Source organism: Procambarus clarkii, chromosome 33 (assembly GCF_040958095.1).
Source record: "Procambarus clarkii isolate CNS0578487 chromosome 33, FALCON_Pclarkii_2.0, whole genome shotgun sequence".
Taxonomy (NCBI): Eukaryota; Metazoa; Arthropoda; class Malacostraca; order Decapoda; family Cambaridae; genus Procambarus; species Procambarus clarkii.
Genome location: NC_091182.1, coordinates 26,773,263 through 26,785,462, shown reverse-complemented (window position 1 = coordinate 26,785,462; position 12,200 = coordinate 26,773,263). Strand labels below are relative to the sequence as shown.

Genomic DNA, 12,200 nt, shown 5'->3' with positions numbered 1-12,200 from the left:
AGGACCAAAATCTGGTGTCCTAACAGAGATGATGAAATATGCAAATTTAAAAGTGCTACAGTACATCAAACAAGCCACACAAGGTTTAAACATCACCTAAAAATATCCAAACCTCCTAGAAATGATTAAGACATTTTGAAAACAGTTTGACCAATAGTTTGACACAGATAACAACCCTTGTGTAAACCTCCAAGACTCGCTGCCAGATGGCAGCTCAGGTTACAGAGGGTTGCCAACTGTCACCACTCTTATTACTGAGCCTTTTTAGTGTAAGGTAGATAGTTTGTTGAATTCCAAGGATATCCTGTCCTGCATGAGGACTTCTGTTGCTATTATTAGTATCATTATTTATGCTTTACAATCATGTGACTCAAGTGATTTAAGTTGCCTGGCTTTTATCTACTTATCTTATCTATGCTTGGTAATCCAAATTATGTGGGGTCCACCCTCATTTGAGTTAGCTGAACATTCAACTTAACCAAATTTCTTAACAGGAATGTCCAAAAATTCTAATTAATAAATTTTAAAATTTTTGTACCTCAATCCTTGTACTCAATTTTCCTTCTTACTTCTGCCGTTTTCCTTCTTACTCCTACTGATTACCCAGCTACTCCCGTTGTTTACCTGGCTACTCCACCATTTACCTTGTTACTCATGTCATTTACTTGAAAACAATGAATGTGATTTCATTCAGGATACTGGAATTCAGATTAATGAGCTCTCTTAGTCTTTCTAGCTAGTCTGGTCTCAATTCCTTTGCCTATCCAGTTATTTTCTCTGAGTATTTGCATTCCTCCTCTGGACTCACTTATTTGAATTGCTCCTTTTCCATGTAGTGCAAGGGACTTTGCCACCTTGAGAGCCCTGTTGATGATGTAGCTAGACTAAATAGATGCTACATAGAGAAAGAAGACATTTAGTATAGACTGAGATTTTGGGGAGTCCTACTTCAGACCTAGAAACAGCCAGGAATACTCAGAGAGATGGAGTAACCAAAGGAATTCTCTTGTCCAACAAATTGTAAATGGCAGTCCTGAGGGTAAACGTAGTTGTCTGGCGAGGAAAGGAAGACCATGCCTAACAAAGACTCAAGTCACAAGGTGGAATACCTGAGTATCCCAAGCCCAAGCTTGCAGAAATGACCCAGATATCCACTAACCGAACAGTCACCAGAACGTATCAGACCAACAGGAGAGACCTTCTTCAACCACTGAACCAAGGTAAACATCAAAGTTCAGAGGGAATAAGAAGTGCAAGTCTCGGGCAGGAGGAGGATATCGGGCACAGCAAGAAATTGGGTGTAATCACACTGGCGAAGAAAGAGCCTAGGAAAAAGTGTGTGTGACTAGACCATTACTCACAAAAGCCACCTTCTGGAATGGAACTACAACTAACCCAAAAGAAAAGTCTACCCCTCACCTGGTATGAAACAGAACAGGCCAGTAGAAGTATCATAAAACTTGATACACAAATGCAGATGGCATTACAAATTAAGAAGTAGAGTTGGAGGAATGGATAACAGAACCACATCCTCATATCATTGCAGATATGAAGATAAAACTGATGAACATAATAGAAGATGCAATCTTCCCAAGAGGATACCAGGTAGTAAGAAAGGATAAACAGGGGGGTGTTGGGAGAAGAGTAACAACCCTACTGATACAACAAAATTGGAGCTTTGAGGTGATAGATTCTGAAGGTAATCAACCAGAAAGATTTTATACTGGATATGATAACAGCAAGGACCATAAAGATAATGGTAGGTGTTATTTACAACCCTTCATAAACAGCACCAAAGTTAGGGGAGGAATTTGATAATGCAGTTAAACATACATGAAGATAATAGAATAGGTGGCCACAGTAGCAAGTAGATTCAGAGCAAAGATTCTGATACATAGGGATTTTAACCACAGGGAAAAAGACTGATCAACAAAGGATCCTCAAGGTGAAGACGAAACAAGGGTAGCATGACTTGTGGACACTACAGGCAAACACTTCCTATAGCAGCATATCAAAGAGCCATCAAGAGATAGAGAAGGTGATCGACCAGCTACCCTAAACCTGATGTTTGCCCAAAATGAAGATGTAGAGAACTTAAAATATGAGGTACCACTAAGAGCCAGTGACTACTGTATTATCATGTTTGATTACTTTGTAAAACTGAAAACAAAAAAAAAAGAGTTGGAAAAAGGAAAGGTGCAAAAGAGAATACAAATGAGGAGACTATGGGAGGGTTAGGGATTATCTGCAGGATGTTCAGTATGAGACTGAAATGGAAGGAAAAACAACAAACGAAATGATGGAAGGCCTAATACAGAAATGTAAAGACGCAGTAGAACAGTTCATACCTTTCAAAAGTAGACAAAAGGGAAGTGTACAAAAGGAGAACTGCAATCTGATGGTTCAACAGTGTACTATATGGAGGAAAAGGAGAAGACAGAAAACGCATGAAAAATTATAAGGTCATGGGTACAGAGGAGACACTAAATTGGACCAGAAATGAGTACACAAGAATTAGGAGGGCATCAGTGCAGCAATTTTGAGAATGACATTGCAGCAAAAGCAAAGAGCCAACCCAAACTCTTGCACAGCCATTCAGCAAAAGACCATGGTACAAGACCATATGATGGTCTTGTACCATCATATACTGGGACAGTGAGGATCTCTCTTAGAGAATGACGTACACAGGATCACATGTCCAGCGTGCTGTCCACTCGGCCGGCCGGCCCCATAATGGAGGAGTGAGCTCTCGGGCAACACTCGGACTATCTTGCAGTGTGCGGCGGGTCTAAAGTATAGGAAAGTGAGACTTAAATGGTTTTATATGCAAATATCCCCTTATAGCATTCTATTGCAAACAATTTGATACCAAATTGAATTGATGTAGCATGAAAATTGAGATGAGAAAGCTGAAAAGAGTATAAACATTAGTGTGTTGTGGTGAGCTCACGGACAACGCTCGAGCTACCTACCTACTTTCATTTTCTGAAGAGTTTACAATAAATTATTATGTAAAATTATGCAATAATATATGCTTGTGTAAGAGATGGTTGCAGTACCTAACTCTACTGAATTACAAATCTAAAGGTATCTCTCTGCTACAATTGCTAATTAAAAAAGTATGTTCCTTCACTGTACAGTATTATAATTCTATAACTGTACTGCATATGTTGCCTGCAAATAACATTTAAATGTCACATCATTTTGAAAATGTTGCCCTAAATGCTTTATATCTAAACCTAATCCATATTATTGTTAAAAGATTCTTACGAAACTAAATTTTTTCTTCTTTCTTCATGGAATTATTGTTTGTATATTATTTATGGCTAATTCCATTTAAGAAATATTCCTTATATACAGTAATTGCAAAATGTATCAACATTTCATAATAGTTTTTGGAATGATGAAAGATAGATGAATTATTCCATTCATTTTGTTAACATTGTTTAGGTACAGTTTAAATATATTAAACAAATTACATTTCTAGAGTCCATAGTGTGCTCAACATTTTGGGTAAGAATAAAACTTATAAGTACAACATAGTGCTATGATGGAGTTGCTAGTAATGATGTACCAAAGCAAACTATTAATTTTTTATATACTTGGTAACATGCAGTAAAAAACCAATGTTGAATGTAATGAAATGCCAGTTTCTGGGTGAGCTCCAGAGGCTCCCTGAAGCTATCCAAACTGATATAAGTTATATTAGTTGGCGTTATGCCTACCGGGACCCCCCCCCCCCCCCTCAGAGAGATGCAGGGAGCAATGGCCTATGAACACTTAACATTTATAGTATGTCATACTTGCCATCGACCAGGAAAGGCACCCAGAAGGTAGCCAAAACAAAACAGACCACTGGATGGTTGAAAATTGCAACCTACATCCTCAAAAGAGCAAAACAATTTCCTCAGAAAGGCTATCCACACTTGTCCCATTTACCACAAAGGTGTTCCATATTACAACTTCTGCCCTGTGATTCGTTCCTTAATCTGTGCCCGTTGTCATGATCGCTGGTCTTCTGTTACTGGTGACAAGCTGCTTGGCTCTTAAGGGTAGTGTGTCCCCCATGGCCTTCCTCCTAATACCGTAACTGGCAGTGGGAAATGGCTCTGGCGAGGTTAGGTATTGGCCATACCTCGTTTAACTCACGGGCACTTAAAAGAGCACCGCCCTGCTCCTTACTGTCCTAACTGCATTGTCCCTCTTACGGTCCTGCATATCCTTGTTGAATGTCCTGACTTCCAGGATATGCATGCATCTTGCTTCCTGACTGTCCCGTGTGGTCACCTGTCCCTCAATAGATAGACTTGATCTATCAAGGATAGATAGATCCTTGGTGAATCGAATACCTTTGATGTTGTTTGCCTTATGCACTTCTGTTCTCGTATTGTCATCCTTAGTGATATTTAGTGCCTTTTGAATATCTCATACATTTGATGGTGCTACATAGCCTCCCCGGCTTGGTGCCTTCTTTTGATAATTACTTAACTACTCCCCCAGAAAGAAAACAAACACTTTATCCAACTAACCCTCGACCCCCCTGCTCGTTATTGCCCCCCCTCCCTCCTCTGCACATGTAGGGAAAGTGGGAGCAGGGCTACCCACCCTCCAGTTCTTGAATGATGATAACCGATGACCGAAGGGAGGGAGAGGTCAGGGAGCCTCCGGGGCTCACACAAACTGGCGTTTCATTACATTCAATGCTAGGTTACTGTGGGAAGCTCCATCGGCTCCCTGAAGCTAATTACCCACAGAGAAGGAAAAACAGGGACATAACAAGGAGAACTTATCTCGGCCGAACCCAGTGATCATGAGAGTAGCAAAAGGGGCTGCCCCGAAGATAACAGATCAGCCTCCAAAGCCAGACCCTGTTCTGTGGGTAAACCAACAGGGAAAAGTTCAAGCTCTTTCACAGTTGCTCGAGCAGCCGGCGACTCAGCAAGCATCACAGAAAAATGCATCTGCTGCCTGATCTGAGCACCTAGGGAAGGTGTCCCTTGACATGGGCAGCTCCAGTACACAAGATCACCTGGCCAACATACACCACAAGTGCAGGAACAGCCTCAAAAGGCAAAAATCCAGAACAGAAAATCCAGAAGCCCAACTTGCCCAGGCCGGCTTCTTCTCCCCCTGCAGGGAGGGGGAGTTGGCACTAATGAGCAGGAGGGCTAGTTGGACAAAGCGTTGCTTGTTAGTTTTTCTCTCTGAGGGAGTTCTTTTGCTCTTTTGAAGACGTAGATTGCAATTTTCAACCAGCCAGTGGTCTGTTTTGTTCGCCTACCCATCTGGATGCCTTCCCTGGTCGATGGCAAGTATGAAATACTGTACTTTAAATGTAAAGTGTTCATAGGCCATTGCTCCCTGCGCCTCTCGGGCCTGACAGCTGAGTGGACAGTGTTTGGATTTGTAGTTCTGTGGTTCAGGGTTCGATCCCTAGTGGAAGCGAAAACAAATGGGCAGAGTTTTTCACCCTGATGCCCCTGTTACCTAGCAGTAAATAGTTACCTGGGAGTTAGACAGCTGCTACCGGCTGCTTCCTGGAGATGTGTAACAAAGAGGAGGCCTGGTCGAGGACCAGGCTGTGGGGTGCGGGAGCGCTAAGCCCCAATATTATCTCAAGATAACCTCAAGATAACCTCTCTGAGTGGGCAAGGTTCTGGCTGGTAAGCATAAGAACTCTGGTAAGCTCCTGGTAATTGGTTCCTGGTAATCATAAGAACTCTGTGACTGATGACCCCAACTAATATAGCTTTACAGTATATCAGTTTGAATAGCTTCAGGAAGCTGATGGAGCTCTCCACAGAAAACATTTTTACATCAAGGAGTTTATAAAGTTGCCATCACATTATCATTCAACAAACCCAATATAGTAACCTATGAATAAATTATAGTAATCATTATGACCTTGGGATCTGCAAATGATCTATTTGCTAATTAAAGTTTAATGAACTCTGTGGTCATCAGGCTCTTAAAGCATTCTTAAACTGTGGCACTTTTTCAGCTCTCATCTGAAGCGGCTTTCTACCTTGGATTCATCTTGGGTATTTAGCTCTCAGAACGGTCTAAATGCACACAACCACCCAGCCTGGCTCACCCTCTATTTGTCAGCATGCAAACTCTTGGATCTCATGCTGGCTCTTCCTGCACAGCATTTACCACAGTTCCAAATGTAAGTGCCCTATATAAAGGAGTAAACTTCAAAGATTTATACAATGATGCAAATTTAATTTTTGTTGAACATCGTCATCATGGTAGGAATCATTGATGCTATGCTAAATCTCATTACAAATAGTTAACTTAAAAACTGATCATCAGAATTTGACATTTTCAACATTCCTTCACCTTATTATGGCTATACTAAAATGTTTAGGATTTTATTTTCCAGACAGAAATAAGTTCCTTATGATATAAAATAAAAATAAAAATTTGGGATTTTTATTTTTTTTTTGTTCACCTGAAAATTGATTTAAAAACTGGTGTACAGTTTAAGGGTTAATGCTCAAACTGTAGATATTCATAAATATGCAGTACAGCTTAATATATTTTCTAGGTATCGTTGGGCATTTGTTGGTCCAATTCCAACCTCAGACATTGAGGAAAAGACTGAAGGAGCCGGAAGTATTCTCCTAAAGAGCTGCGATTTTGTGCCTCATATTGCTCGTATTGCCAAGCTCATGGCAGACAAGGTTTGTGTCAGTTCATTTGCTTAGTTAAGTAGATGATTAGAGTAGTGAGGAAATGATGTGATATACTGTACTTTGGAGTGAATGACTGGCAAATTATAACATAAAATTCCAATGTCAATTGGTAAGTAATTTTGTGGGAAGTTGAAGATATTGTTCCCATTGATATCTTGAGGTTATCTTGAGTTGATAGGTCTCATCTTTGGCTGGGAGTTTTGGGAGCTAGGAAGCTGGGCTCACCACCACTTCCTTCTCTGCTGCACTCAATACTATTTTTTCTTGTTCTTCACAATTTTGCTTTTCATATGTGCGTGTGGGTGACAAATGCTAATTAGCCCTGAGCAACACAAGGGTTAAACACTGCTGATAAAATAGGAAGCAAGTGAGGGTGCATATGGAAACATGGTATGTCTTAAATCAGTATAATGCTGCACTGCTTAGAGATTTTGAGACAAAGAAAAGGTTCAGCACTAGTCATTTTAATACTTAGCAGAAAGGACAAAACTTATTAATAAATAAATTAAATTACATACCATACAAATTGCATAAGAATTTTCTAAATTGTTACCTCTTAAAAGTAAGATAGTTCTGTTGGAAAAGACTAGAGTTGACATTTTAAGGAATGACCTAATGCTAGATTTACAATACCTCTCCTCTTACTTTGTTTTTAGACTGGAAATAAGAACACCAGAACTCTGGATCACCATCCTGGCCAGCTAATGCTTACAGTATCCAGCATCTCAACACTTGTGGATTTGCAGCCATTTTTCAATACTCTTGTGTTGCCAACCTTCACCCCTGCGGCAGCCACAATGGGACAGGCTACTAGTGGAAGCCATATTCCTTTTTCTTCCTCCGTGTCATCATCTGGCTCGGGCCAAACTGCTGCAACTTCATTATCATCCTCAAATTTTGCTCACATTGAAGCAGTCATTGAAAGGGATTTCTTAGAACCACTTCCTTCATAACAGGTTCATAGGTAATTTATATACAATTTCTTGCGAGAAAATCCACAGGAGCTGTGAAGAAGATTCGAGCTTATGCACTGGGTATTCCCAGACACACACTCTAAAACGACTATGCTATGACTATGTCATGTCGTAGTCATTTAGAGCATGCATCTGGGAATACCCAGAACGTAGGTTCGAATCCTCATCACGGCTTCTGTGGATTTTCTCACTGATATATCACGATGTGATTTCTCTGTGTATATAAATTCTTACACTATATTTCTTGTGATTTTATTAGTTTATTGAGTAATTTCTCATGAGTTTAATGGACAATAAAAGGGGTACATGTTTAGGTTTTGACTATCTAGGCTCCATTCAACTATAATTCTCTAGGTGAAGGCATATTTTGAGCATGTAGAGTTGATAAAATGTAAATGATAGATGGTGTTAACAAAAAAAATATATATAAATGCAAGTATACATTGAATATTTCTTAAATGTGAATATAAGACTAATGTATTTGTATTGGAATAAAAAAACATTGCTTATTTTATTTAATCTTCTCTGTTTAAATTTATTCACACTGCATTAAATCCAGTAAGATATTGTTTTTCCTCCAATAGCTTTGACAATATGGTATAGAGGAAGCACTTTGTAGCCTTTTAATATGTTTTTTACTCTTGGCGGAAGGGATATCTAACTACCCCTTCTTATATATAGCTCTTCCAATGCCTTCAGATTGGGCAGCTTGTGCTTGTAAACTGTTTTATTTAGTTTATACTACAAATGTTCAGTCATATTGAGATCTGGAGATTACGATGGCCAGTCAATAATGTAATTTTTTTTTTTTTTTTTTTTTTTTTTTTTTTTTTTTTTTTTTTTTTTTTTTTTTTTTTTTGCTCCTTTGGTCATATGGCATTAGATTTGGAGGTTTGGGTGTTTATCTTACTTAAATATTCATTGGTGACCAAGCTTACCTTGGCAAAGGGATGCATCTTTTTGCCCCTGTTTAATATTCCAATATTCTGCACTGTACTTGGAATATATTTGTTGCTCAGTTTTAATAAGAGCACCAGGACCACAGGATGTGAAGGTGCTGCTCCAAAGCCAAACAGGCTTATTTTGTTCTATACCTCACAGAAAAAATGACATTATTTACTTACAGGAACATGGTTTCATATATTTATGCAGCAAATATTGAATGTAGACTTGCATTTGTTTTTGTTAAACACAATTTCCTTTACATTGTATTAAGGGTATGAATTAAAGCCAACATCTTATATGGATACAAGTATGAAAAATGATAACATAATGCCCTTATTCTTGATGAGCATCACAATACATGCTAGGTATAATGACTTGCTATAGTTCAGAATGGGGTTTCAAAAGACAATATAATATAAATCTGTTTTGTGAACTTTTTTCTAGAAGGAAATACAATAGGGAAATGATAAATTATTCCAATAATTATATTTCTGAATTCAGTGTAAATGAGATATTTTTTATATTGAATGTATGTTAAGGTTTATCACATGTAATACATCTCATTATATATATTTGTGTTTTATAAAATATTTTTTTGTTATACCTCATGTTATATGCAAGGCTAAACATGGTTCAGTTGAAGAAGTAGATGGAGATTTGCATTTCTCTCAGACTGAAAGAGAAAATGTTTAATGATATTGCCTGATGCATTCTTTAAATGGTATTATGGACTGCTTTAAGATAATGTAGACAGGGCATTTGCATGATTTTAAAGGGATAATGTTATGTCATGGTTTTTATTAGAACACTTATTTAGTACTTAAGTGAGTTTGGGTGGCGCAGTGGATGATGTGTGCGTCACTTCGTCAATTGATTGAATTCCAGTGGGTATAGTTAGTAACTTCTTGAGGGTCCTTGATAAGCCTAACAAGCTTAGTGTTCCTAATAATGGGAACGAAACCAAAATGTGTAGGTTACATTAAAGATGATTACTGTATATACTGTATTATGAAAGAAAAGTCCTAACTTTGTCATCTTGTATTATTCAATGTATTTCTATCACTTGTAATGGAGTTAAATGACTTAATAATAGCTTTGTTCAACTCCATCCTTATTGTTAATTTGTATTATGTTAAAGTTTGGTGGTTTAAATACAGTCTGCCATTTATTTAGCGATTCACATGTGTTGTTTGAAAAACATGGGTCTTATTTGCTTTGCTATTTCAGCTGTAGATAGTATTCAGCTTAACAGGTGCCTTACAGATAAATATTATTTAATCTTTGCAAAATTCTTTTAAAAAGTTAGATGTAGGACAGTTGATGGAGTTAGTAAATCTTTGGATTTATAATTTCTTCAAGAAAGAATGGATAGAGTTTTTGTACAGAGTGTGAGGTGCAAATGTAATAATATATGTAAATATTAATCTCAATCCTGTACAAAACTCTTTGTAATTTGTATAGTACAGTATATAATTTTAATACATTTTATTAAAAGGAAGTTATGTTATCTGCCTGAAATATACCACAATTTAAAGTTTAATCTTTAACTGTTAGTATGAATTTTTTTCAGAGAATCTCAGATTGCCTTTTTTTTATACGGTAATATAGTTTCCTCTTTGATTTAAATTTGAAATCTTTGAAATTTAAAAATTTAAATTATTGTAATTTAATTCTTCTGATATACTGGGTAATATAATACTGTATTCTTAAGCATCAATATCCATTAATGAGGTATTTCAGCTTAAAAACTAAAATTTTAGGTAAGGGGCAAGCCATTCCAGAATTAAGTAAAATAGCCCATCATAAAATTCCTTATTTTCAAATACTGTATGTGTGTTTATTTTTTTGTCTTTAAGCAAATTATTTTGAAGTACAATAATACTGTATAGGGGTGTGTATTACAGTTTCCTAGTCATTTTAAACTTGCCATTGTTAAGACTTGTTCTTATTAGGAAGACAAAAAATTTATATTTGTAATACAGTATAATACACATACGTGTGTGTGTGTGTATGTGTGTGTGTGTGTGTGTGTGTGTGTATATATATATATATATATATATATATATATATATATATATATATATATATATATATATATATATACATATATATATATATACATATATACATATATATACATATATATATGTGGTACCTAGTAGCCAGAACGCACTTCTCAGCCTACTATGCAAGGCCCGATTTGCCTAATAAGCCAAGTTTTCATGAATTGTTTTTCGACTACCTAACCTAACTTTTTCGGCTACCTAACCTAACCTATAAAGATAGGTTAGGTTAGGTTCGGTCATATATCTACATTAATTTTAACTCCAATAAAAAAAAACTGACCTCATACATAATGAAATGGGTAACTTTATTATTTCATAAAAAAAAATAGAGAAAACATATTAATTTAGGAAAACTTGGCTTATTTGGCAAATTGGGCCATGCATAGTAGGCCAAGTAGTGCATTCTGGTTATTAGGTATGACATATATATACCGTACCATATGTCGTACCTAATAACCAGAATGCACTACTTGGCCTACTATGCATGGCCCAATTTGCCAAATAAGCCAAGTTTTCCTAAATTAATATGTTTTCTCTATTTTTTTCTTATGAAATGATAGATATCTATTTCATTATGTACGAGTTAATATTTTTTGAGTTAAAACTAAAGTAGATATATAACCGAACCTAACCAACCCTACCTAACCTAATCTATCTTAACCAAACCTAAAATTACATAACTAAGTCAATAATTAATGTTCATAATGCAATATAACAATAATATTGAAAATAAACCAATTGAGAAAAGAACAATTAAAATAAAGAAAATCACTCGGCCTATTAGGCAAATTGGGAGATCATATAGTATATAAGACATGCTACTAAGTGGCTCCCAGAACTGAAGGGCAAGAGCTAGTAGGAGAGGTTAGAGGCATTAAATATGCCAAAACTAGAAGACAGAAGAAAGAGGTGATATGATCAATACTTACAAAATAGTAATAGGAATTGACAAAATTGACGGGGAAGATTTCCCGAGATCTGGAACTTCAAGAACAAGAGGTCATATATTTAAACTAACTAAACAAAGAAGCCGAAGAAATATGAGGAAATTCATTTTCGCAAACAAAGTGGTAGAAGGTTGGAGCAAGTTAACACTTTCGCTCACCCCGCGCGCCACCCCTCGACAGGGCGATATGGGCCCCAGCATGTCACGGAAGCGCGCGTTAATTCCGAAAAGTGTATACTCTCTTCAACTTTGTCACCTCAATTCTCCTTCTACGAGATTAAATTTGGTATCATTGTGTTCGCAATAAAATTCTCTACAGCACTAAATGCATATAAACTCCAAAAGCCCGGCTAATTACCCACAGCAAACAGAGAAAGTGCGAACGAGTTACCCGGGAGCGCGCAAACGGGATAAAATGTTTTCACTATTTTCACTCTGGTCACCTCAATTTTTGTCCTAGGTCTTTCATTTTGGTCTCGATGGGTTCGTAATAAAATTCTCTAGAGGAACATTAGCATATAAAAAAAAAAAACCTGGTCACGCTCCAACCGCCGACGAGTTGAAGACGGGC

At 37.0% G+C, this 12,200-nt stretch overlaps 1 protein-coding gene across 5 annotated transcripts in view; it reads left to right on the top strand.

Annotated features, from left to right (window-relative positions):
* LOC123765261 (protein DOP1A) overlaps positions 1-7,790 on the top strand; it is a 75,870-nt gene extending 68,080 nt beyond the window's left edge. For 4 of the 5 annotated variants that reach the window (XM_045753775.2, XM_045753774.2, XM_045753777.2 and 1 more), the window contains 3 exons: positions 6,002-6,169; positions 6,551-6,686; positions 7,355-7,790. In XM_045753775.2, coding sequence (XP_045609731.2) covers positions 6,002-6,169; positions 6,551-6,686; positions 7,355-7,651 — 601 coding nt within the window. In that variant the 3' untranslated portion in view covers positions 7,652-7,790. The remainder of the gene's footprint in view (positions 1-6,001; positions 6,170-6,550; positions 6,687-7,354) is intronic. The other variant, XM_045753776.2, reaches the window with a different exon arrangement.
* Positions 7,791-12,200: the final 4,410 nt, after the last annotated feature.